This window comes from Mytilus californianus, unplaced genomic scaffold (assembly GCF_021869535.1).
Source record: "Mytilus californianus isolate M0D057914Y unplaced genomic scaffold, xbMytCali1.0.p SCAF_7, whole genome shotgun sequence".
Taxonomy (NCBI): domain Eukaryota; kingdom Metazoa; phylum Mollusca; class Bivalvia; order Mytilida; family Mytilidae; genus Mytilus; species Mytilus californianus.
The window spans coordinates 27,482,403-27,509,454 of record NW_026262723.1 but is presented as its reverse complement, the minus strand read 5'-3'; the positions used below and the strand labels follow the sequence as shown (position 1 = coordinate 27,509,454).

Below are 27,052 nucleotides of genomic sequence, written 5' to 3'. Positions count from 1 at the left end.
TTTTTCAAATATTTTATTGACAAGGTTATAGGAATGTTTACGACTAAGTATAGTATTTTATATATATCAAAAGTAATCCACAATATTTTTCTGATTTCTCAACATAGTTATATGTAAACATGATTTTTACATTTTCGGATTTCCAACTTAAATTTACACACACGTATTGACAAATTTAATCAGAGTTCTTGAAAAGCAGTCGTCCGAAGGTTTTGACCACCAAATTTTTTAAAGAACAAACAGTTTTAGTATTTTGCAATAGAAATAATAGTGAGGACCAGCAGATTTCTTCAAGAGCCACTAGGGGAAAAAGACTGCAAGAGCTCTGATTGAATTAGATAATATATTAAAAGTTAGACACAAAACAAAAGTTTAATTTGAAAATACAATTCATTCTAACAATGGGTTTAATTGTCTAACAAATTCCCGGTTTGATAGTCGAATATATTGCTAGGACAAGTTGCAGTTTGCTTTTTCTAAATTTTAAAAGCTCAACTCATTCATGCATAAAGATACTGCAGAAAGTTAACATTTTCTAATTTGATCAACCCCATACTTTCCACTGCCACTACTGCTATGGAGTGTCTGAAAATCATTACTACCCATAAGGTTCGATCACAGCCTGTTCTAATAGTAACTTGTATGATAATCATATAAAATTACTATTAAAACATTGGTTTTAGTTATCCAAAGGTGGTGTATAATTTCCTTGTTGGACATTGAAGTATGAGATATTTCTGCTCTTTAAAAAAAACGTAGCTAATATAAAAAATATCAAAAACCATAAATCAAAGAAAAATAGACCACACTCTTGGCAAAAAAAATTGTACAAGCAGATTCAATTGTTCAAAACACACTACGTTTAAATTAAGATTAGGCAGCATGAATTATAAAAAAGAAGATGTGGTAAGATTGCCAATGAGACAACTCTTCAAAAGAGACCAAATGACACATAAAAATTAATAACTAACCACCTCACTAAAAAACAGAGATGAACTCACATACTCCAGAAGGTTCAACAGTTCCTGCACCTCTAATGATTCAGAGCCTTTGTACGATTGTTTTTTTTTTCTCTTGTTTTTAATGATACAAAAAAAACTTTATCTATACTGCCTTATTTCTGAAAAGCATAACTGATTAACAAACAAATCTTGTCAATGAAACAAAATGATGTCATGGTCTAAAGACATGTCTAATACACTCTTTTATCAGGAATTTGCACTTTTTCCCTTTGATCTAACTGACTAATATTTTTAAGATCATGGGCAGGACTTGTTACTTGAAAATATTAGTCAATGATGTCATGTAACAGCGCAGCAACTTCACATGCTCAAGTCCATCTGTGTCCATTTATGAATGAAATGCATGCAACTTCATTTATGCAACCGAACAACTATCCAAATGTTTTGTACACATAAAAGTAGTTATAAAAATAAGGAGATGAGGTATGATTGCCAATGAGACAACTATCCACCAAAGTTCAAATAAAGTGGATGTAAGCAATTATAGGCAACCATACGGCCTTCAACAATGAGAAAAACCAATACCATATAGTTGACTATAAAAGGCCCTGGCATGAAAAATATGAAACAATTCAATAAAGACAACCAAAGGCCTAATTTGTAACAAAACAAATAAGACAGACATGAAACAACAACAACCACTGAACTACAGGCTCCTGACTTGGGGACAGGCACATAAAAAATGGGGTGGGGATAAACATGTTTGTGAGCGCTCAATTTAATATTTCATTTAACTTCATATTTTCAACCAAAAACAACATACAGCTAAGTTAAATTACAGAATAATGGCATTTTATGTTTTGATATTGACTTCATCATCTTGAATATCAGCTCGCCCTATTGTTCTTGCTGATAAAGTCAGTATCAAAAGTGAAAATGCCATTATTCTGTATATACTCTAAATACTTCACACAATAAATCCAAGTACTGTATATTAAGAAATTTGTGTATTCATTCTTGTTTTTGTACAACAATGGACAAACAACACAAGGAATTGCTGCATACAAATAATGCTTTTAAAATTTAAAATATGAGTTTTCGTTTTAGTGAAACCTAACTCATGGCAGTTTTCGCATAAATAAACATTGCAAAAATTTGATAGTACCAAACTTGCTGACTTATTATCTTGATGAAATTCTGATGATTTATATTACCTAGATACTAGAATGTTATTAAGTGATCATGGTAATTAGGTATACACTCATTACAATACATCAACATACCAAATATTATTGACCTATATCATATAATTAATATGTACATGAAAATTTAATCTGAGTTTTTTAATACAAAATTAGAAAATTTTGTACACTCTGTTAACCTGGTAATTCATTAATGAAATGTTGTTTATGAAAAAATTGTCACTTGCAATAAATTATATTTACAAAAAGCACCCTTGCTTCAACAAATATACATTTCTTTTCTAGGATAATTCATTACTGTGGATTCATTCATTTTCATAGGTTCCAATTTTCGTGGATTGTAGAAAAATTGTATTTTCGTTTTTCGTGTATATTTGATTTCATGGATTTGCCAAAGTCAGCATACAAGACTATAGAAAATTTGTACTCCCTCGAACATTCGTTCAAATTTTTGGTTCACATATACCCTTGAAATCTATGAAAACTGGTACCCCATGAATCCACAGTAGTTAAAAAATCAAGTACAAGTTAACTGAAAACATAATGACATATCAAAAGAAAATTCAAATGTTTTAAACAATCACAACATTAACAAAATTGGTCCCCAATAAATCAAATAACTTACACAGTAATCAATACCATTAAACACAGCAAAAGTACAGTATTGCTGTGTGTTTGTTTATTCCACATTGGCTAGATGTATAGGGAGAGGGTTGAGATCTCACAAAACATGTTTAACCCAGCCGCATTTTTGCGCCTGTCCCAAGTCAGAAACCGCTTGCCTTTGTTAGTCTTGTATGTTTTTTAATTTTGGTTCATCTATATGTTTCGGAGTTTAGTGTGATGTCCATTTTTGCTGAACTAGAATACATTATTGTTGAGGGGCCAGCTGAAGCCCGCCTCCAGTAAGGATTTTTTCGCTGTGTTGAAGACCCATTGGTGGCCTTGGGCTGTTTTCTGATTTTTGGTCAGGTTTTTGTCTCTTTGACACATTCCCCATTTCCATTCTCAATTTTAAAAATAAAATAAATGATCATCGAAATATATAGTTTGATATTAATATAGTTCATATAAAATTAAAAGACAGCTTTTTCCTGCAAAATCTTATTCATCAAATGCTTGTTTCTCAAAAAGCTAGCACAAGGACCTAAACATTTTCAACAGGTCTCTCTGGGGGGGGGGGTCTGATCCCAGATCCCGCTGATTGTTTTGTCATTTTCCTGTATCCCGTTTACCACTGTAATAATAACGCTTGTAATTTCACCTGTCCCGCCTGACTTTGTTCCCCGTTTTCAAGCACAATAATTTGACTTTCACGTGTCCGGCTTACAAAAAATCGCCCGATCACACGTCATGCTTAGACCCCAATAAGATCCACTTTTCTAAAAGGTCATAATTTATGGTAATGTTGTTATAATAAACTTCAGCATCAAAGATCCATAATACTGTGGCTTCATTTTATTAGTTGGGGTTCTTATTTTCTTGAATTTCACTTTTCTATATAAAACAAATTTCCTAAAGACTTGTAAACAGAATTTGTCAAAACCACTAAACAAGAGTTCATGAAGTACAGACATGATAATTGGTACCCATGAAAAAAAAGTAAAATAACAAAAAAACTGAACTCCAAGGAAAATTCAAAACAGAAAGTCCCTTATCAAATGGCAAAATCAAAAGCTCCAAACACATCAAACAAAGGGAAAACAACTGTCATATTCCTTACTTGGTACAGGCATAATAAAGGAAAATAAAGGAATCTGTAGTATTACATCATAGTAACAAGGAATGAACAATTAAAATTATTCCGAACTATATATTACATAGGAAAACATTTTTAAACTGACAACAAGAAATAATTATAATATATTACAATAATATACGTTTAACCATAATAACATCAATTTTTGTTAAAATTTCATTTTCATTATGGAAAATTCACAATATTTGGAATTTATGTCATGTTTATGTAAAATTCAATAATCATAGTAATACTATCTATCAGATTATTACATTGCATTTTCATATCAGATGTATTATCAGCCCAAGGTTCAATATCAGACCTAGAGCCGAAGGCTCGAGGGCTGATATTGACCAAGGTCTGATAATACATCTGATATGAAAAATGACATGTTATTATCTTTTTATCATATGCTTCAACAATAAAGAAAAATAACAATTTAATATACTCATCCTTTTTAAGTGGTTCTCAAGTTGAAGTTCAAAAGTGAAAAGTTTACAGACGTCGGACGGCAAATGTAATACATCCGATATGAAATCTTTCTATCAAATGCCTCAACAGAGGAGAAAAACAGTATAATATATTTTTATATTGATGATAAAAAAAAAACCAACAAAACATAATGAACACTGTTTGGAAAAGTCAACATTTGTAAAGTAACTTGCTAAATTATGCTGGAAACTTTGAAGAATGCATTTATTGTATCATTTGGTTTTTTTTTTGCATTTTACGTAATATATTTTCCTGTTTCCTAAAAATTGTTTTGTACACTCCTTTGTTATGTTTTTCACTGACAACTTACCATTAAGGTGTATTTCCGGAATTTGCCGAGTAATGCCTGAATGCCATGCGATAACGTAACTGAAAGGCTTGTGATAATATTTGGAAGAATGTGATAAATTTTTCATATCAGCCTGCTAAACACCATTTCGGAAAATATGGAATTCACGTAAATTTAATGCTATTATTATACAGTAAAAATTTAAAAGTTATCTACTCTAAGTATATGATAAAAATGTATATCAAGGTCCACTATATATGTTTCCATTGTACTTATTGCACCAATGTATTTATTGCACAGACACATTTTATACATATCTCAACCAATATACATCCACAGCCAAACAATATAAATATCACAGTCACATAAGGCACAATGTAAGTATAGTTGCCATGGTTCCACAATTCTGAAAAAGTGGAAATATTCAATTAAGTACTGTGTATTCATATATTTTGATATCATTTTTGTGGTTGGAAAAGCTGATTTACATATAAACTTTACCAGTTAAATGAGGCAAAAGTTGTAAAGTCTATAGACAACAAGGAATTATTTGAATCTGGAATAATTTTGAATTCTGGAAAATTGATTAGAATTGTATAATGAAAACTAACCCAACTAAATAGGGTTAGCCATGTCTGCATGGCTAAGGTTCAGGTTACTTTCACTAATAGTTCAGTATGAACTAACTTATTCCCGTTAATGCCATGCAGGCATGGCTAACCCTCTTAAATTGGGTTAGTATTCATCAAACATTTCTCTTCAATTTTTCAGATTTCAAATAATTCCTTGTTTGATTGAAAACATCAAATCATCTAAATTGCCTGCTGTAAAAAAACAAGAACTAAGGCACAACAATAAAAGTGTAACCATATCCTTATTCCAGATAATTTTAATATATTTTTGTTAAATTAATCAACTAAACTTGATTCTGACTTTTGACTTTTACTCAGCATCTCTTGAGGAGGTGAGCTGCTGATTATGTAAATTTGAGGGGGTAAGAAAAAATATTTGGTGTGCAGATGTATTAGCATTTGCAATTGGAGATCATATGGGCTCAACCCTGCAGTCATGATTTATTTCAAACTAACCTTGTCACAAAGTTTAACATCTAAACTTAGCAAATGTTTCAAAATGTCAATAGAAAATTATTTTGTAAGGATTTTACATGGAAAAAAAATCTTTTGTAAGAATATAAAGAAACTAAAGAATAGAATTTCAAAATAAATATATTTTTTTTCCACACATTTTCAAAATTTCAAAATTTATTTTTTAAATTCATTTTGAATAAAAGTTTTATTTCCACATCAGTGACCTCCCCAGGCTGTTTAAGTGTCGCAGCACCGCGACGCTATAATTTTTTTCCGTGACGCTATAATAATATGCATGATTATTTTGAGGATGCATTTTTTTCCTGTCTCTATACATTGCCGCAAAATAGATTTCCTAATTTTTGAACTTTCATCTAATTACCGCTTGTGATCATAAAAAATATATCACATTTAATTGTAATCCCTTCAAGTCGGACAATAGAGGCAATTAAGAGTGATTAAATAGGTGTTAATTGCCCTTTGGGCGATAACTGATTGGATACAAATATCCCAAGCTGACACTTTTGGCATGACTAATAACACGTGGTCCAATCGTAAATTTTGACATCGAGAAAATGGAATCAGAAAATCATAAACAATTCGAAATCTACGTTTTCATCATGGCATAACCATCTCCTAAGATAAGAAAAAACCTACGTGGGGTACCTCGATGTTAACAAAATGGCTGACCAAACGCAATTTTTTTCATGTCGATTACACAGCAATTTTTCATTTATAAGTAAAGAAATTCACAATTTATTTCTTTAGAAAAGAGGTGAAAGCACTGACTTTACAGATTGGTCTTATGTTATTTCAAACTAACAACTTTTAAAGAAGTATTTTCTTTCCCTTCCAGTACTTGTTACTCGAGAGCGTACATTAAACATTTTGATTTTCGGCAAAATAAGATACTTCATTAGAATTAGACCTCCATTGAAATATTTGTACAAACTATGGATCGGATGCGGGATTCATCGATGCGGACCAGCTATGACCAAAATCCGCATTTTTATGATAATAACTACAGACGCACAAATGGCACAGCTGACAGAATAATAATGATCCCAAAAGGGAAAACTACGCATTCCACACACATTAACAGACTATTTGTTAGATTTCCTAGCTAAATGTATTTATTTCTATGTAAATGCATTGTTTCAATTTACTGATTAAATTAGCTTAACTTTGCTAAATATATACATCTTTTTGATAAGAAACAACTGGGACTAATACATTGAGTCCCAGGAAACAATGAATTTCATAAACATGATACACAGAATAGTTTTTTAATTGAAATTTTATACTACATGATACTTTCTTTTTCTTTTTGATATAAAAAAAGTTCTTTTTTGTACTAGATATTTAGTAAATAGTTTCTGACAAGAGGAAAAATATAATTCTGTAACTATAAATGAATATTGAAGACATAAACTGAAACAACTGTTATACTTTAATTGTATTCTCAGTTATGAATTGAACAATATAAACATTACTTAATGGGAAATAGAGCATCGCCGTGACACGACAAATGACATTGAAAAAAAATACAATTTTTTTTACGCCAAATGTGATGCTATCTGGGGAGAACACTGCACATTTCAATTATTTTTTTAATCCTAACAACAACAAAAAAAGTCAAAATTTGTGAATTTCAAACAAAAACTAAGTTCTCTGACTATTGGTACTCCACTGAACAAGACAGAAACACTGTGACCATGCTGATCTCCCAAACTTTACCTCAAAAAGTCTGGTACCCTTTTCTGACTGATTTGTTGCTACTCCACTCAACAAGACATACACACTATATCCCTGCTGATCACCCAAACCTTACCTCAAAAAGTCTGGTATCCTTCTCTGACTGCCTTGTTGCTACTCAACAAGACAGAATCACTGTGTCCCTGCAGATCCCCCAAACCTTACCTCAAATAGTCTGGTACCCTTCTCTGACTGCCTTGTTGCTACTCCACTCATCAAGGCAGAGACACTGTGTCCCTATTGATGTCCCAAACCTTACCTCAAATAGTCTGGTACCCTTTTCTGACTGCCTTGTTGCTACTCCACTCAACAAGACAGATACACTGTATCCCTGCTAATCTCCCAATCCTTACCTCAGATAGTCTGGTACCTTTCTCTGACTGCCTTGTTGCTATGCTACTCAACAAGACAGAATCACTGTGTCCCTGCTTATCTTCAAAACCTTACCTCAAATATTCTGGTATCCTTCTATGAATGCCTTGTAGCTACTCCACTCAACAAGACAGAAACACTGTGTCCCTCCTGATATCACCAACCTTACCTCTAATAGTCTGATACCCTTCTCTGAACGCCTTGTTGCTACTCCACTAAACAAGACAGAAACACTGTGTCCCTGTTTATCTCCTAAACCTTACCTCAAATAGTCTGGTACCCTTCTCTGACTGCCTTATTGCTACCCCACTCAACAAGACAGAAACAATAAGTCCCTACAGTTCCTAAGACTACTAGAATTAATAACTGCCACTGTAGTATGAGGTAGTCACTGTAGAAAAAGCCAGCAGCTGCTGCTATTGACTGAAAAAATAAATTAATTTCATTTAGTTTCATCATTACTCTAAACCAACTTATTTTCACGGATACTTTATTACACGTTAAGTCCTCTCATGCCCATTTCACGGCAATTTAATTTTGCGATTTTCAAATTTACTTGATGTAGTGTTATAAGGAAAGATCCAAGTTTTACAAGTTAGCGACGATTTATATTCGCGTTATTTTTCTACTGGCAAAAGTCGTGAAAATTAGTTGGTTAACAGTATTTGTTTTAAAAATACTAATTTTTTTAGGTTTTCTTGGGTACAGGTGAACCACAAATTTAAATCTTCAATAATTACAAATTTTATAAATTTTACAAGGTTGTAAGCAGACTTAAGCAAAAGCAAGAAATCACATATCCATGAAAAGGCAAGTTTTCCGTAACCCATGAATAATTGGTACCCAGATTGTTTTCATGGATTTTGTATAACTACATCATAAAAGTAAACTTTGGAAAAGTTTCTGCATGTTTAATGCAGATGAAATATATGGATTTTTTTGTTAAAGAAAAAACAGGATCCTGTATTTATAGCCTTATGATCTTGAATATGCCATCATATACATCAAATGCCAATGAATAATTGTTTTCAATTCTTTATATAATTTCATTCTTACATCACAGATGTAGATTGACCAATCAGATAATTTGATTAAGTTTATCTATTCAAATAGCAGAGTTGAAGCAGTGACAAATTCTCAGGTTTTACAATATATTAAATAGCACAAATTAAAAAAAATCAATTCGATTTTTTGTTGAATCAATAAGTTTTAAAGATCAATTTTGCAATTTTCCTGATCATATTAGTATAAATGGGTAAAAAATGTTAAAACCATTTTTTTTTTTTAAATCATATTTAAAAATTTTAAATTCATATACAGTTTGAGGTAAAACCCAGAGAATCTGACCAAAATTTAAAAAGCCAGGATGTTTGTAAATATGTATGTCTGAAAATTTCTCATGCTTATCCCTATCAAAATCAAAGAAGATCTCAAGTTAAATTTAGAATACCTTTGAAATTTTACAGTGTACTGTAAATTCAAAAATTATTACAAGGTCTTCATCATTGCGAATAATGCAACTGGGTGAGTATTGCAATAATAAGAACACACATTCTGATATCTGATACACATATCTGTATGCATTTTTCCAGAAATTGCAATAATTAATCTAGCATTTATGTCCATTCTTTAAAAATCAAAATAATTTCTGAATTTGAGGTATTAATGTTGCAAGTTGAAAAACTTACTTGTACAAATTTAAATAAGGCAAAAGCAGGAGAGCTGTCTTCTGGAAACATGAAGCCAAGTATGGAATAAAGCTAAAAAGGAAATGTGAAAAGTGTTAAATGCAATGGATTGGTTTTGACATTTCAGAGAATTGTGGGATGAATCTTAGGGACCATCTCAAAATACTATCTAATCAAATAAATAGGTTATATCTAGTGTTTGTTTGATATTAAAACTGTGTCAAACTATTGATACTGAAATATATCCATATCTACTTTTGTTTATCTTTCATCAAAGTAGGTCAGGATAGGGCTTTAAAAACATATTCATTTGGGAAATTTAATATTTTGAAATGGCCCTTACAATGCATATTGTTAAGCTCAGCCTTCATGTGTGAAAATTGTAACTTACTTGAATAAAATAAAATAATGCAAAAGGTGGTGAACTGTCTTCCGAATACTTAAACATTAATAAAGAAAATATCTAAAATAGAGAAGTGATTTGGTTCTGAGCAGAACATGATATCAATTTATCTTAATAAAATCTCAAACACATTGAAAAATAGAAAAATTTAGAACTCAATCTTAGTTATCAATAAAAGGACATTTGGGGCATACTCAGATGAGACCTGTTAACATAAAGAATGAAAAGATGTTAAGAGGGAAGCATTCCTGCTATTACTACATAAAGTTATTTTTAGAACTCTGTGTTACAGTAATGGCAGATCTTTGATACATTTTGATGATTTAATTTATATTCACATCTTATAGAGAATCATGAATATCTAGAGCTTGACATATTGGAACTTTTCCTCTCAATGTGATTTCACTATGACAAATTATTCATCCTGTTTTAAAAACAATAAAAGGGAGGATTTCAGCTTTCTAATTGAGAGCATTCTATTTCTTTGAAGCAAACATTTGATCAGTGCATGCATATGGAGTATTTATGTCTCAGTTGATACATTATTTTACATCTTGTATTTTCTATCATGATTTCTTTGATAGAAGATTGCCGCTTACAAGGAAGCTATCAAATCATGGGTTCTACGTGGAAAATGTGAAGGCATCCTTTATAATGTTTTACAGATGCCTTCATGAGCTAGTTGACCCTGATGCATGAATTTAAAATTGTTGCTACTGAGCTTTAAGTTAGCAACAAGCATACAATCTAAGTTTTGATCTACCGGTATTATAGCTGCTAAACCGTAGCTCTTAGGTCCTTATGATATTTTTTGACTATTTGCGGACCATAGAGCTACCGATTTTTCCTATTTCAAAACGTTCTGAATTGCGACCCAGGTTCAGGTTACACTTATTTCCCAAAAATGTATTGTTTATCGTCAGTGCATAGCTTGTCAATGTATATATTTCGTTTTGTTAGATATTTTTCTAGGATATGACTTAGTCAAAAAATATCATAAGGACCTAAATGCTACGGTTCTGCAGCTACCAGTATTAGTAACCACAACATAAAATTTACCAGTTCTAAAAATTATTGTTTGGCTTTAAGTATGATTAAATGATTCACCAACAAGAATGTGTCCATAGTACATGGATGCTCCACTCACACTATTATTTTCTATGTTTAGTGGACTGTGAAATTGGGGTCAAAACTAAATTAAAATTACAAAGATCATATCATAGGGAACATGTGTTCTAAGTTTCAAGTTGACTGGACTTCAACTTCATAAATAAATTGCTTCTCCAAGCGCAGCTGGATACGACCGCAGAGGTCCAACCCTGAACAGTTGGGGCAAAAATGGACACAATATTCGCACTTGATACAGGTCTGAATTTGGATTGTAATTAAATATTTGACACATAATAGGTTTCTGACACAGATAGAATAACTATAGTCAAAGAACTTGAATTCGTTATGTGATTTGAATTTATATTCATTTTTTTGCTTTTGTGCAATACACTATGCTGTTGTGAATGGACCCCCCTCCCCTCAAATTTTTACTCCCCCCCTTTTTTTTGCAAAAATAAAATAATATTTTAAGAAATTTTCTTTTTAATTTCTGAAATCTTGAGAACAAATTGTCCCCCCCCCCCATTTTTTTTTTACCTCCCCTCCCTTTTCCCCCAAAAAATTCTTTCCCTCAAGATATGGTCATAATCTCAATTCAAATTTCCAATGGCAACCATAATAACCCATTTAAATACATCATAAAAGTCTTAAAACAGAAAATGACATACATAATCATGGCTAAAATTAAATTACCTTTATCAGCATTTTTAAAATAGTAACTTCTAAAAATAAATTGACAGCTAATCAGCTCAAGACAATACAACATTTCTTTAAACATAATTTAAAAGCAGTGTAAGGGAGGTACTTCAAACACAATGTTGTCAATGTTGTGTTTAAATACTCCCTTACACTGCTTTTAAATTATGTTTTGTACTTAAATAATTGTCCATTAACCTGGAAACCCTTGTTTCCCCCCTTTGCCCCTAATTCCTAAACGGTTTGAGCCATAACCCCCCAAAGCCAATTCTTACCATCCCTTTGTTATATGGAAACTTGTGGTATAATTTCAGAGAGATCCATACACCATTCCACAAGTTATTGTCTGGAAACTAGAAAAATGCTTATTTGGGCCCCTTTTTGGCCCCTAATTCCTAAACTGATGGGATCATAACCCCCCAAATCAATCCTAACCTTCCTTTTGTGGTCATAAACCTTGTGTTTAAATTTCATAGATTTCTATTTACTTATACTAAAGTTATTGTCCGGAAACCAAATGTCTTCGGATGACGAGGACGATGATGACAACAACGATGTGATACCAATATACGACCACAAAATTTTTGCAGTCGTATAAAAATTACCTTGACCAAAATCTTTAACCTGAAGTAGGACAGACAGTTGACGGACAGACAAATGGACGCACTGACCAGAAAACATAATGCCCCATAAATGGGGCAAAAAAAAGTCCTACTCAGAAATGTTTTTATTTTTAATACTCTAAGATTATATTAATTGCTATTAAATGTTTAAGTTCTTACCTGGGTATTAAAACTACTGTCTCCAAAACCCAGTAGAAATGAACACAAAATGGCAATATATTTACTGAAATAAAACATGATATAGTAAAATAAAATAAACTTTGCCATTTATTTACTTTTTACATGTTAAGTTATGTAAATGAGATGCAGACTGATTAAGCAAATGAAATCACTTAAAAGAAGAATGGATGAAGAAAAAAATTATGTGAAATTGCTAAGTATTGATAAGTTCAAATGAATTTAAAGCAATTTAAAGAAGTTTTAATTATTCTTTTAAAATTTTCCAAGTCAGAAATTATTACACTTCAATAGCTTAAAACTGTCTGAAGTTATTTCAAACATGATTATAAACTGTTCTCAATGAAAAATTAAGAATGTTTAACTCTGCAACATTCTTTACGTGCCTGTCCCACATCAGGAGCCTGTAATTCAGTGGTTGTCATTTGTTACTGTTTATCATATTTGTTTTTCATTTCTTGTTTTTTACATTCAAATCAGTAATTAGGTTTATTTTAGCTTGAATTATTCTACATTTGTAATTTTAGGGCCTTTATTTCATAAACTTACTTTGATACTAAATATGTAGCTTCATTTGATAACTTTAATGGCGATTCACTAGGAAGGTTTATAAATATCAGAAAAAAGGCGGCCATGTGTAGAATATATCCTAATACCACTATTGGATCTCTACCATGTCTGTTTGTCCTTTTTCCAAATAAACCAAATATACCTCCACCTGAAAAAAAACCAAATATTTTATTATAAATTTGTCAGATTATCTCCCCTGCCATTTTGTTATAAAAATATGTGTACCCTTGATGCCAAGCTATAGATTTCAGTAGCCAGGTTTTGCATCAGAATTCTGACACAAATGTTTACAAAACATCTAGTGTTCAGCTTCGCAGAAATTCTGATTTAACCAAAGGTCCAAATTTAACAATATTGTATTGTTTCTATTTTGTATTATCATATTGTCCAGCATTAAATGATGGCTTTTTTTAGGAAGATGTGGTATGAGTGCCAATGAGACAACTCTCCATCCAAGTTACAATTTATAAAAGTAAACCATTATAGGTCAAGGTACGGCCTTCAACACGGACCATTGGCTCACACAGAACAGCAAGCTATAAAGGGCCGTATGGTGGTGGTGGTGTTTTTTTCTATTCTGGTCTTTTTTTTTTAGGTGGGGGAGGGGATTGAAGGAGGCATCCAATGTATAAAATATATGGGTATGAGGATTCAATACTCTCACGAGACATATATATATACATACTCACCTAGAATTTCTCCAGCACCAATAAACATGCCTGAAATTCCCAGCAGGCCTTTCGCTTCATCTCCAAAATGAGCATTGTTTGATATACATGTTCCATAGACACCACTAAAAAATGTCAACTCTATTCCTAAAAGAAGATAAAAGTGTTAACTTTCCCTTCACTAATTTTCATGGACAATATAGTGCATCATGTCCTATTTACACACATACTGGTTTTAAGTTATACAATTTAAAAGTCAATACTTCAAACAGTATCTTTTTACAATAGTTAGTTTCAAATTTTAAAAGGGGTTTAGGATGTATGTTTTTGTCTAGCCTTCACATTTTTCTGTTTTTGTCTGGCCTTCATATTTTTCTGTTTCTGTCTAGCCTTCATATTTTTCTGTTTTTGTCTAGCCTTCATATTTTTCTGTTTTTGTCTAGCCTTCATATTTTTCTGTTTTTGTCTAGCCTTCACATTTTTCCTGTTTTTCATGTTAAATTTTAGATCGGCATATCATTTTCTCATTAAAAAGGGGAATTTGTAATGGCTGCCCAGTTTTAAATAGACAATATCTACGTCAACTCTTTATACTAACCTGTGTAAGCTATTGCTACACTTAGCAATAACATTTCCCTGGTCTTTAATAAGTGAAATGATCTGACTGCAAAAGAACGGACAAAAATCAATAAAATTAGTGACCAATCATTAACTGAGTAGGGAATCAATTAAGGCTATTAATTTTTAAATATAGGCACTCAAAGATTGAAGAATTCAACCTAAAGACATCAAGTCAAACTATATTCCATAGTGACAGCCATCTTGGATGTTTGTTAGTCACAAATATAGGCACTCATGGACTGCACCATACAACCTACAGACACCAAGTCAAACTATATTCAACAATGACAGTCATCTCAGACGTCTGTCAGTCATAAATACACTTTCAGTTATGTTGTTTAATGTTGTGTCATAACAGTTTTTAATTAGAAGGTTGATTCACAGTTTACAAAATATTGTAGGGTTTCTAAAAATATATACTATAATTGCTTAGGGCTATTCCATTAAAATGTATGTGGGAAGTTAGGTAGGGACTTTCAAAATATCCCTACAACCAAGAACCATTTTTAGATAATTTTGCATAATGGAATAGACGCATACTGAAAAAAGACCCATGACCCACATTCAATAATTAAACTTCCCTTCCTACCCTCCCACATACATTTTAATGGAATAGCCCTTATTACCACTTCATTTTATTTCTGGAGGATAGTTGTCTCATTGGCAATCATACCACATCTCCTCATTTTTATACACTTTGCATATGCTTTTTAAATAATAATTTATTGTTATCAAATTATAATGTACATGTTGAATATACAAAAATGAAGTTCATCAGCAAATTTGGTTTTGTTAATTTAGTGTTGATTGGTGCTGTCTTATTAAAGTATATCCTGTATCTGCTTCTATTTACATTAAAAAAAATATATCTAGTAAGCAGGGATTACATAATGGGTGAATTGTCTGGACTTGACCGTTAGATTATAATGTTGACTTGTTGAGCCAAGCCTTAACTGGACATTTAACATGGGTTTTCCATTTTAACCTACCGGGTAATTCAGAAAAAAAATTGAAGTTTATTCGATCTTTTTGACCTGACATTTTTCTTGAACAGCCATGCATTACCGGTCATAAAAGTGACATGGTGAATAATTTCTATAGAACAAAACCTTCTTACTACCTCTCATTATAATTAAGGTTACTTAGTTGTCTGACAGCTGAAATTTACCTGTTCAGATGACAGGTAAGCTATTCATACTGGACATTTGATCGGTCAATTTAAGTTATTTTCATGAATTTCAGCAGTTTACATCTGTTCAAATGAGTCAAAAATACTTAGATTATCAAAAATATGTATATAAATAAGGGATGTCAACAAGTACTCGAGTACTCGAGTATCACTCGGTAGTACCGAGTATCGAATACCAAAATGATACTCGACTTATCGGTTTCCTGTTAGAATGTTGTTGCCTTTTTAAAGAAATAATATTTTTATCAAGAGTGCCTCCCAGGAAATTAAATACTAATCAAAATTGATCAAAATTAAAATACGTTTGAACTTTCGAATGCTTGCGTTTAATTGTCATTTAAAATTCCTCCGAACGTAGGTAGGCTATGAACAAAAGCACCTTTCCAAGGCTTACACTTTTAGCTAATCGTGTCTTAGTCATTCCACCACCTCTGTACCGTCAGAGCAAATATTTTCATCAGCAGGACGGTTAGTTACGTAATAAAGTTAAGAAATCGACTCGTCACAGAAAAAGTTGACAATATAATATTTCTAAACAAGAACAAATTCGTTGCAGCCTGTGTCGACCCTCAGAAAATGGTTAAAGGCATCAGTAAGTTCTAATCATCACCCCTTTGTTGATCATTAATTGTGTTTTTTTACGATTCCCCAATTCTATTGTTTGAGTAATCATTTTTCTATAGATATTTATTTATTAATTGATTAGATCATTGCCAGTTTACATAATTAGTACATGTGGTAACTAAGCTATTAGTTATGGTATAAAATTCCTTGGACTATTATCTAGTCTTGGGTAATAATGTTGATGGTTTTACGTCCATTAGACAACGTCCCACAATACGTAAAATGGGTATAATTTTGTGTTTCCATTTTGTAGATGTTTTTTTCCGAGCGAGTACTCAAGTATCACTCTGTAAATCCAACGAGTACTCAATTAGTAAATCTTCACCGAGTTGACATCCCTAATATAAATATGATTTGATGTCATTTTGAGGATAAATTTAAAAAGGTGGAAATAAAAGTTTTCAGCAAAATATCGTCAAAACCTCGTTGTTTGGACTAGTACACATGTGTGCATGTGCAAGATTTAATTAATTATACTTCCAAACTTTTAAAAAATGCTGAAATTATCATTGATACCTTTATCTAACATTCATTGTGAGTTTGGTTTTTTTGAAGTAATAACGTTGAAAGAGCTACTACATATACTTAAAATCAATTGGGCTTCAACAGTACATGGATTTTATATATCCTTCGAATTCTATGGTCCATGTTTTACCATTGCCAAGTCAACATCAAGTTTTAAGATATGTACATTTTAAAAGCTAAAGTTAAGTTTTGTCAACATAATTTTGCACCAATAAAGATTCTAAGGCAGATACTAGTACATTAATGTTGCACACTTCAAATGATGCACTGTCAATTTAACAGTTTAGGTCAGAACATTGAATTTATGTCAATCATTGTTAATATGATGTCCAACTGATTACCATGATTGTCTTTTGTTACTAAGTCTTAAAGGATTAATATCGATATAAGACAAAAATGCCTGGATTGGCTCAAATATTTTTTGGAAGCCCTGCTAGTAAGCTGTTGCAACAAAAACTTACCTATTGACTGCAGTGGGCTGTCCTTTTTAACATTCTTACTACAAAGAAAAGAGAAATAAGTAAATTTAACTAAAAATTTACAATGATTACAATAGGTATAAACTATATGGGTAATCAAATTCATTAGGGTACTAAATTCTTTCATTACCCCCTCCCACCCCCTCAATTTATTTACTCATCTATTTATTCATTAGTTGTTATTGGCTTTCAACTAGCTTTATGTAACTGTGAGTACTCTGAAATCCTTACTTAGTCTTTCTGTTAATTTTTTTTTCGGTGCTTTATGTTGATCTGATGAGTCAAGCCTTTTTCAACAGATTATTATTGTTTGTTCCAATGTTGTGCTGTTAACACCACTGTCCCAGAATAGATGAGGATTGAAAACTTGCTGACAGGTTTAACCCTGTCACATTCAGAATGTGCCTGTCCTAAGTCAGAACCTATAATTCAGTTGTTGGTTTTGGTCGTTGTCTATCATGTTTGTTTTTATTTTATTAGTTTGTACATAAATAAGTAAATAAATGATTTTTTCATTTGAAATATTTTCATTTTGTTCTGCAGCTTAATATATAGTATGGGATCTGCTCATTGTTGAAGACCATTTACTTTCCTATAGATACTTAAATCTAAGTTATTTAGTCTCTGGTGAATTGGCAATGATACCACATAAGCTTATTTTTATATTACATATTTTTATATAACATACTCTATATTTAAACTGGATTCTGTATTTAAACTAGGGTCCGACGATTCTGTAGATTTAGGAAGATTAACCAAATCATTCACATCTGAGGTCCTTTTGTTCCGTAAAAACAAGAAACACAAGGTTCCAGCGACTGCAGCTCCACTTAAAGCTGTATACAACTTAGTTCTCTCCCCTGATGTTATGTTGGCACTTCCTTTCAACACAAAATAACTGTATATGTTTCCAAATAATAAACTGAAAAATATTTTTTTTTAAATAGTATAAAGGCATATAAAAATACATGTACCTTATTACTGATTAGTGATGACACACCTGATTTTTGGGGTTGACACCTTTTTGGGTGGGTCCTGAACTTCTTCATTGAGACGCCATTTCTTATAATTCATTAGTGTAAATTGGATTTACAGAAAGTGGATTATGGTCAAATGTAGAGAATGATCATGATGATGTGGGTCTCATCGGGGTCTAAGCGTGACGCAGGATTGCCAATTTTTTGTAAGCGTGACACGTGAAAGTCAAATTATTGTGCCGTGAAATGGGAAATGAAGTCTAGCGGGACACAGGAAATTACAAAAAAATGAGAATTGCTTACATACATAGTGTAAGCGGGATACGGGAATCTGACAAAACAGTAAGCGGGATCTGGGATCAGAACCCCCCAATGAGACCCCCGATGATGGGCAAAACAAATAAAAAAAATTACAAAAAATTTGGTACATAAGTAATGAATAGAGAATAATAGGGGCTGAAATATAAAGAATAGAGAATAATAGGGGCTGAAATATAAAGAATAGAGAATAATAGGGGCTGAAATATAAAGAATAGAGATCAATAATACATACCTACATTGTAAAAGTGCCCAAAATATTCCACTGTTTCTAGCTACAGTGTCTGAGTCAGAATTAATTGTTAGGAAATTTCCCTGTGCTGTCCAAAGAACTGTAAAATACAATAGGTTTAACATTTTAAACAAGATTACATATGTGGTTGTGCTTAGTTTACACCCACTTGTAATACAAAGACTTTAAGTATCAGAAAAGAAGAAAGAAGTTGTTTCGACAGCTATACAACTAGAGGCTCTCAAGAGCCTGTGTCGCTCACCTGTATTTACTGTTGTTTTGGAAATCATGTAAAATAAGGTTAAAATCATAATTATTAATAGTATTAGATATTATAGATTATTAGATATTAGATATTATTAGATACTATAATAATATTTAAGATGATAACCAAAAACTGCAAAATTTCCTTTAAATTACCAATTCAGGGGCAGCAACCAAACAACCGGTTGACTGATTCGTCTGAAAATTTCAGGGTGGATAGATCTCAACTTGATTAACGTTTTAACCAATGTCAAATTTGCTCTATATGCTTTGGTTTCAGAGATATAAGCCAAAAACTGCATTTTATCCATATGTTCTATTTTTAGCCATGTCGGCCATCTTGGTTGGCGGGCAGGATCATCAAACACATTTATTGAACTATATACCTTAATGATGGTTGTGGCCAAGTTTTGTTAAATTTGGCAGAGTAGTTTCAGAGGAGAGGAGCCAGGTGAGCTAAAAAGCACTCACAGGTTACAACTCATCACTGTCCATCTGTGCCTAAATTGATTGATTTTGTTCAATCACTGTCCATCAGTGCCTAAATTGATTGATTTTGTTCAGTAGAACTTGAGAAAAAGCTGTTGGGTGGAATATGATAATATTAAAAATGGAAACAGGGAATGTGTCAGAGTCAACAATCTGACCAAGGAGCAGAAAACAGTCCAAGGCCACCAATGGGTTTTCAACACATCAATAAAATCTCTGTTCAAGAGACAGACTTCGATTCAGCTGGCAATATAAAATATATAACCCTTTAAATTTAATTGTATACAACTTATTTTCATATACATATATGGAATAAAACTTTCTATTTTTTTTTTACTTGAGATTTTACTCAATGATTTTGTGCAATTTTGTGTTGTGTGCATCTATGCTACCTTGTTTTCCTTGCTTTGTTACAATCATTATGAATTTAAAGCTTCCTGTTGTCATGATTATATTCTGATCTTGCATTGGCATGAATAATTGATTGTTGCCTTACAGCCAGTGTAAAATATTTCATGCATATTCTAGCATGACCAAAAATTTACAATAAATCAGAGAGGATGGTTATCTGTAATGAAGGGAGGGAAATTTGTACTGCCATTGAAATAGGGCAGAAATGGTATAAAAGACAAGTACTGTATTTAAACCTTTAGACCCTAAGGTAGTTACAGTATAGCTTGAAATCAATTTCAATTGTAAGATTTTTGTGAAAAGTTAATGCTTGTTTACCATGCAGGACAAATCCAAACAAAATCTATTTTCAGTTCAAATTAAATAATATAAAAAAGAAGATGTGGTATGATTGCCAATGAGACAACTCTCCACAAGAGACTACATGACACAGAAATTAACAACTATAGGTCACAGTACGGCCTTCAACAATGAGCAAAGCCAATACCGCACAGTCAGCTATAAAAGGCCCCGAAATGACAATGTAAAACAATTCAAACGAGAAAACAAACGGCCTAATTTATGTACAAAAAATGAACGAATAACAAATATGTAACACATAAACAAACGACAACCACTGAATTACAGGCTCCTGACTTGGGACAGACACATACATACAGAATTAAATGTGGCAAGAGTTAACCAACAGATTGGTGATACAGTGTCTAATTAATATATGATCACTTACTTGCTGCACCAAATCCAACAAGAACAGATCCCAGATACAGGGCCCATGTCATTGGCTTCAAAAATTGCAATATAAAAAGACTGGAAAATAATCATGATAATTAAACATATTTTGTTTTACATATTCATATGAAATCAGCATGATAAAATCATAAATAAATTATGTTTAATACAAAAAGGGTATGAAAAAAAAGTTATACACTGTCCACAAAAGGGACTATATTTGTAGGCAACGAATATCAAAATAAATCAAAATATGATTACAGATATGCTCCACTTGCAGTAAACCTTTTTTACGTTCTATTTACCACTATAAGTATAAACTGACATCACCAATTTTGACTTATTACTAGATTTGATTATCATTCATGAGCAACACACAGGGCCACAAGTGTAGCAACAACTGATTTGCCATCTGAATCACATTAAGTTCACCCCACTTTTTGGTTGGATTTGTTTTCCACAATTTAATTTTCAGGACACTGTTTCAATGTGTTTCCCTAAATTTTTGTTTGTCAGCCAGTACTATTAATTTTCTGCAAGATATCAGTTTTTTTTAACTTCTGATATCTTCCTTCTTTTCTAAGATTAGTTTCTTCACCAGAAAAAAAAGACCCATCATACAGGAAATATTTGTAAAATACAATGTTAAGAATACATATGATACTTACCAATACATAACAGCTCCTATTAACATTGTAATTTTTGGCCCAATAGCATCAACAACAGGTGGCGCTATCCAATTACCCAGGGAGAACACAACATAAATTATACATAAACTGAAATAAATAAGAAATATTTTTTATGGAGTGTGCTTCTTTTGGGATTTTTTGCATGGATCTTTTATGTCTACGTGTATATGAAAGTTTTATTTTGATTCAGTTCACATAATATAGTACAAACATATTAAGGGCATACGATACAGTTACAGGAGAGGTATTGACGTTGCTAACGTAAATTGTTATTTTCGCGACGTCAAACTGTGACTTATCGGGAAAAGATGCAGTTTTCGACTGATTTTTATCATTCAAACTGATTTAACTTGAAAACGAGTGCATGGACCCCTCTTTTTTAAAATGACATTTGGTTTGATTACGTATGAAGATTATGTTTACCAATTTTCATGAAAAAGTCAATAGTGCAATTTTTTTAAATTTGATAAATATACAGCAAAAAAAGACGTTTTTTTTTTCTACAATCATGATCATTTGAATAATATGAGTTATTTGTAAAAATGAAATGTACAAATTTATAGAACATTTATATAAAACAGAAATTACAAATAATTTAACAAAAAACAGCTTGTGTTTATCTTTTAAAACAAAAATGTTATGTATTTCTATCGAAAAGAAAAAAACGTCCACAAATCCGAATTTTGAGGAAATATCTGAAATCTCAACCTCAATTTACTCAAAAAGTAGCACATGATGGTATTTTTTTTATTACATATTTGATTTAATCAGGTAAAAAATAGCCTATATGCAAATTTTCATCAAAATTTCATCATGGGATCAAAACTGTATCATATGCCCTTAAGCTCTTATTATTTTTTTACTCTTTTTAATTAACTAAATGCTAAGTATTACAATGTTTTATTGATACATCATACATATTTATTAATACCCCTGTAGTCATGGTAGTGGATTGTTTCATATATAAAACATTGTAGAAAATTTTATGAAAATTACACTTATCTTGATGTTTTTTGTAAAGGTTGCAGCTCTGCAACTCATTTCACAAAAAATCTTACGAGAAAAAGTACTTGTAAGCCATTAACATTTCAGTATAACTTACGATAAATTTAAGTCGTAAGATTTTTTGTTAAAAGAGTCCATGAAGCTAATTTAAGGTAGATCAGTATAAGATGACTTACAGATCGAGTTAGCTTTTTTTCTACTTTATTGACCGTTTTCGACTCATAAGCAGATATGGGCAATTGTTTTATACAGACACATTTGGATAAGATTGAATAATGAGTTATAGGTATACAGTACAGTAAATAAGTGTGTGAGTGAGTGAATGATATGACAACCAAAAAAACACAAAAACCTCAAGACAAGTTTGTTTTCTTGTTTATTCTTAAGTCTGTCATCTGTCTTATTTATTCAAATGTGCCTCATTGTTAATTGTCTTCTTAATTTCAATTTCCTAAATCCAAAAGAGCGTTGAAAATTTTCATTAGTTGTAAGAAAAAATTAACATGGATTTGGGAGTGACATAAAACTTGTATGTACATGTGTTCCTTGCCATATATAATTGTTCTTACCTAGTGTAACCATCTCCATTAAAAGTCCCTTTTGAATCAGCTTTTGCACTGGATATAACACTTTGCTGCAAAAAGATTCATAAATAATGTTAAAATAATTGAAAGACGTGGTGTGATTCCCAATGAGCCTATTTACTGTGCATTAAAGACCAAAAGACAAAAATGTGAACAATTATGAAAAACTATGTAACAAAAGTTTTACAGACTCAATAACATGAATAATGACTTGTTTTACCATTTCATGCTTAAGGATATCTGTGTTAAAGATAACCACAAATATTTCGTGTATGTTCCAATGGAGTTGTCATAGTCACAATACTGTGCTCTTTTCCTGAACTAACTGAATTTGTAAAACAACAGGTGCCACATTTGGAGCAAGATCTTCAAACCCTTCCAGAGCAGTGGAATCAATTGCAGAATTTTTGTGACACCCAAATTTTGTTAATGCAAAGTAAAAATATATTTCAAGTTTTGTCAGGTAAATGATGATACAGAAATATTATATCTTATTATATCTCTCCCTCGTGAGATAATAGGAACCTCAATTCTATCTCCTCTTTTATGGTAGTATGAGTCAAATCAAAAGACATTTATGGTAGTTTTTTAAAAATTTTATCAAGTAAGAAAGCTTTTTGCATCAGCTTATACAAGTTATATATGAAACCAGTTGTTATTACACCAGTTGTTTTGAATATTAAGATCTAAGTTATATGAAAAATTGCTTATAAAGGCCTCAAAAATAATACATGTGAGTCTGCTAACATGCTGTTAACAATTTGGAAAGGCACATGTACATGCAGGTAGGCAAATGATTTTATTTTAACTAAAGTTTTTGACTGGTTTAAAAATGGGAAACAGTCTGACTTAATTAGTGCTTGTTCAAAAATGATGAAAAAATCTTAAGGGTAGGCATAGAAAATAAGGGTAGGTATAGTGTTAGAGGAAACACAGGTTGTTATTTTTTTCGACCTTATTTTGATTGTTCTATCTACGGACCATGTTGAATGACAGTTATATATATATTGTTTTCAATTTAGACTTGTTTATATATATATATATATATACAAAATGTATGTTGGTTTTTTAACAAGTGCAACTGCGAGCTAATGCTCACTAAGGATACACCCGGACTGGAGTTTTGAGTAAAAAAAAAGGCAGGATGAGACACTTGCAAAAAAAAAGTCAGGACGACAATTTAGGTAAAAAAAAGTCAGGATAAACTAAAAAAAAAAAAGGCAGGACCGAATAGAGTGAAAAATAAAAATGCAGGACAGAGATTACAGCTAAAAAAAAATGCAGGACAAAATTTTTCATCCTAGCCCCCCCCCCCCCATAAAAATCAAATGGTATCTCCCTAAGTACAATATAATTTATTCTGTAAGATCAATGAATTTGAAAACACATTGATTACACAGTATATAATATTAACATTAAACCTGGAAACAAATTTTCGGAAGCTCTTACTTGTAGTCCTCCAGAAAATGTGACAGAAATTTCATAGGTGGCCATTATGGGTTAGAAAATCCAAGTATTTGGTAATTAAAGAGGCAGATGATGAGGGATGAATCTGAACATGCATGACATTATAAAGCATGTTCACATAAAGCTTGATAACATGAAGCTCTGATCAAATTAAAATATGGAGGAAATTTCATGAGACAGCCAGACATACATGTAAGGATGGGCATATGGTCAAACCGGAATAAAATAGTATCCAGGCATCCTTCAGAGTAGAAGTATAAATATGCCTTCACAATGTACATGTGACAACCAGACTTGGGGTCAATTACATTGGAATGTAATTAATTGAATTACACATTACATTGCAAAAATGATCAATTACACTAATTACCATTACACAGTTTTGGCAATGTAATTAATTAAATTACAATTACTTTACCAAAGTAATTAATTAAATTACACATTACATTTTATCAGAATTGTATAAACCAATATGTTATGTACAATGTAAATATATATAACTTGTCTCAAATTTAGCCCAACAATGTTAACATCTTCTTCCCTCAGCTGAATTTGACCTCTTGATTCTTTATATATATATTGCATGAGCCAAAGCTCCGTGTTGAAGACCGTACTTTGACCTATAATGGTTTACTTTTATAAATTGTGACTTGGATGGAGAGTTGTCTCATTGGCACTCATACCACATCTTATATCTGTTGTAAGCTTATGCATGTTATGTGACAATTTGGACGTAAAGTGTTTTCATTTAATTGATAACTGGTATTTTTTGTCAGCTATTGTCTATTGTCATGATTGTCATTAAATTTCTAAACTTTTCAATTTTAACTATTGCCAAGCTAAATATATGTCAAAGGCAACAAACATCACTATGGCATCTGTTTTTTTTTTTTGCATTTGGTCAAATACCATTGAATTTCTTTAATTAAGGTAGCCAACTTAGGTTATTTTGTTCTTTAAAAATTTCAAAAGAAATATAGTTGTCATAACATTGAAAATAATTGAAGTTTAATGCTTCATATATTTGTATACATCTGCTAATTAGATAAAATACATGTAATAGTTTACATTGTCCCTAGGCTGTTTTACACACATATTAATTAGACTAATTGCCATTTGTTTTTACAGCTGATAATTTTATTTCTATAAACTTATTGTGTATATATACATACTAATTTGACAAAATTAGTGTGTGCAAGGATTTAAAACATTTATGTAAGTCACAAAGTCAAACTTCCAGATATTTTAGAAGTACATTGATGGCAATTTGCTCTAAAAGTTTCATTAGGACTTGTTGGTTTCTCATTAATTCATGTGAATTAAATATTATTTTACAATTAATATTAACATAATTTCTAATGGTTAACATCAAAAATTACATGCAGCTGTAATTGAAATGTAATTGAAAAGTAATTTAGCATTACATGCTTTTTTCAATGTAATTAATTAAATTACCATTACATGTAATTTAAAAAATGCTCAATTACACATTACATTCAATTACATGGAAAATTGTAGTGCATTACACTTAATTACAATTACATTTTCAATTACCCCATCCCTGGTGACAACAGACTTGATAACTTGGCACCTTCTGTTGTATCTAGCCATGGCCAGTCTGTCTTAAAACTTTTCTAGCTGTACTCAGAATACATTTTGTGGTGTATATTTCACAGGTATTGGGCAATATTTCATACACAGATTTTCATGAATTTTTGTCTCATTATGAAATAGTGTCCGCAGACAATATTTTGTATGAAATTTTGTCCGACGGACAAAATTTCACGGGGGACAATATTTTATGTTACATATACATATATTTTTAAAAAAATTCGTCGCGCAACTTGGCTTTTAAAAGTTCATCAAAAGGCTGTTGACTCGATACCTTGTGATGAACTTTTAAAAGCCAGCATTCGATTCGATGTGTTTTGTTTGTTTTCGTTCTATTTCGTGTGTCTGTTTGTTATTTTACGGAGTTTATAAATTCCCCAAAATATAATATTCTTACTTCAGCCATTGAGCTGGTTTGAAAAGCTGTGAAAAGTAACATGAATGCTATTCCTAGCATAACAATGTTGTACAGACGAATATCACACTCTGCCGCCATCTTGTTCAAAATATTGATGTCACATGATCTTGAAAAATGGAATCTGTAAAACACGGACAGACGTAAATCGATGAAAAGGCGTCTATAAAACATGGACCACGAAAAAGTATATTTGTCTCGTCGTAAGTGAATTCGGAACTTCAACACACTCTTTTCAGACATATAGATAAGATTCCTTAACCATTAACTCTTAGTGATATGTAAGTTTTTCAATAATGTTTTGGGAATTTCAAATTGAAGATATTTCTGTATTGAAAAAAACTTAATAACAGCTGGGACTAATCTATTATACTAGTCCCAGATAAGAGGGTCGTAATGGGGGTACCTTCATGACGGAGAACGGTAAAAAAATTCTTGCCAAAAGACGTTTACGGTAATTTTTGGTGCATGACGATAAAATGTACATGTTCTTTATGACGATAAAAAAAAATCGACTGATTTTGACGAATCATTGCAACGATTAAATTCTCTCCAAAAATTGTAACTAATTTGACGCTAACGGTAGCCGA

At 31.6% G+C, this 27,052-nt stretch overlaps 1 protein-coding gene across 1 annotated transcript; it reads right to left on the bottom strand.

Moving 5' to 3' along the window:
* Nucleotides 1-26,564, bottom strand: LOC127707945 (UNC93-like protein MFSD11). The gene is made up of 14 exons (XM_052212703.1): nucleotides 26,445-26,564; nucleotides 22,955-23,019; nucleotides 21,360-21,467; nucleotides 20,690-20,769; nucleotides 18,802-18,898; nucleotides 17,960-18,193; nucleotides 17,254-17,291; nucleotides 14,432-14,497; nucleotides 13,855-13,980; nucleotides 13,145-13,313; nucleotides 12,578-12,641; nucleotides 9,587-9,658; nucleotides 8,162-8,321; nucleotides 1-5,089 (listed from the first exon to the last, which is right to left on the bottom strand). Exons 1-13 carry the CDS (start codon nucleotides 26,541-26,543, stop codon nucleotides 8,163-8,165), a joined length of 1,377 nt encoding a protein of 458 aa, XP_052068663.1. The 5' UTR covers nucleotides 26,544-26,564; the 3' UTR covers nucleotides 1-5,089; nucleotide 8,162.
* Nucleotides 26,565-27,052: the final 488 nt, after the last annotated feature.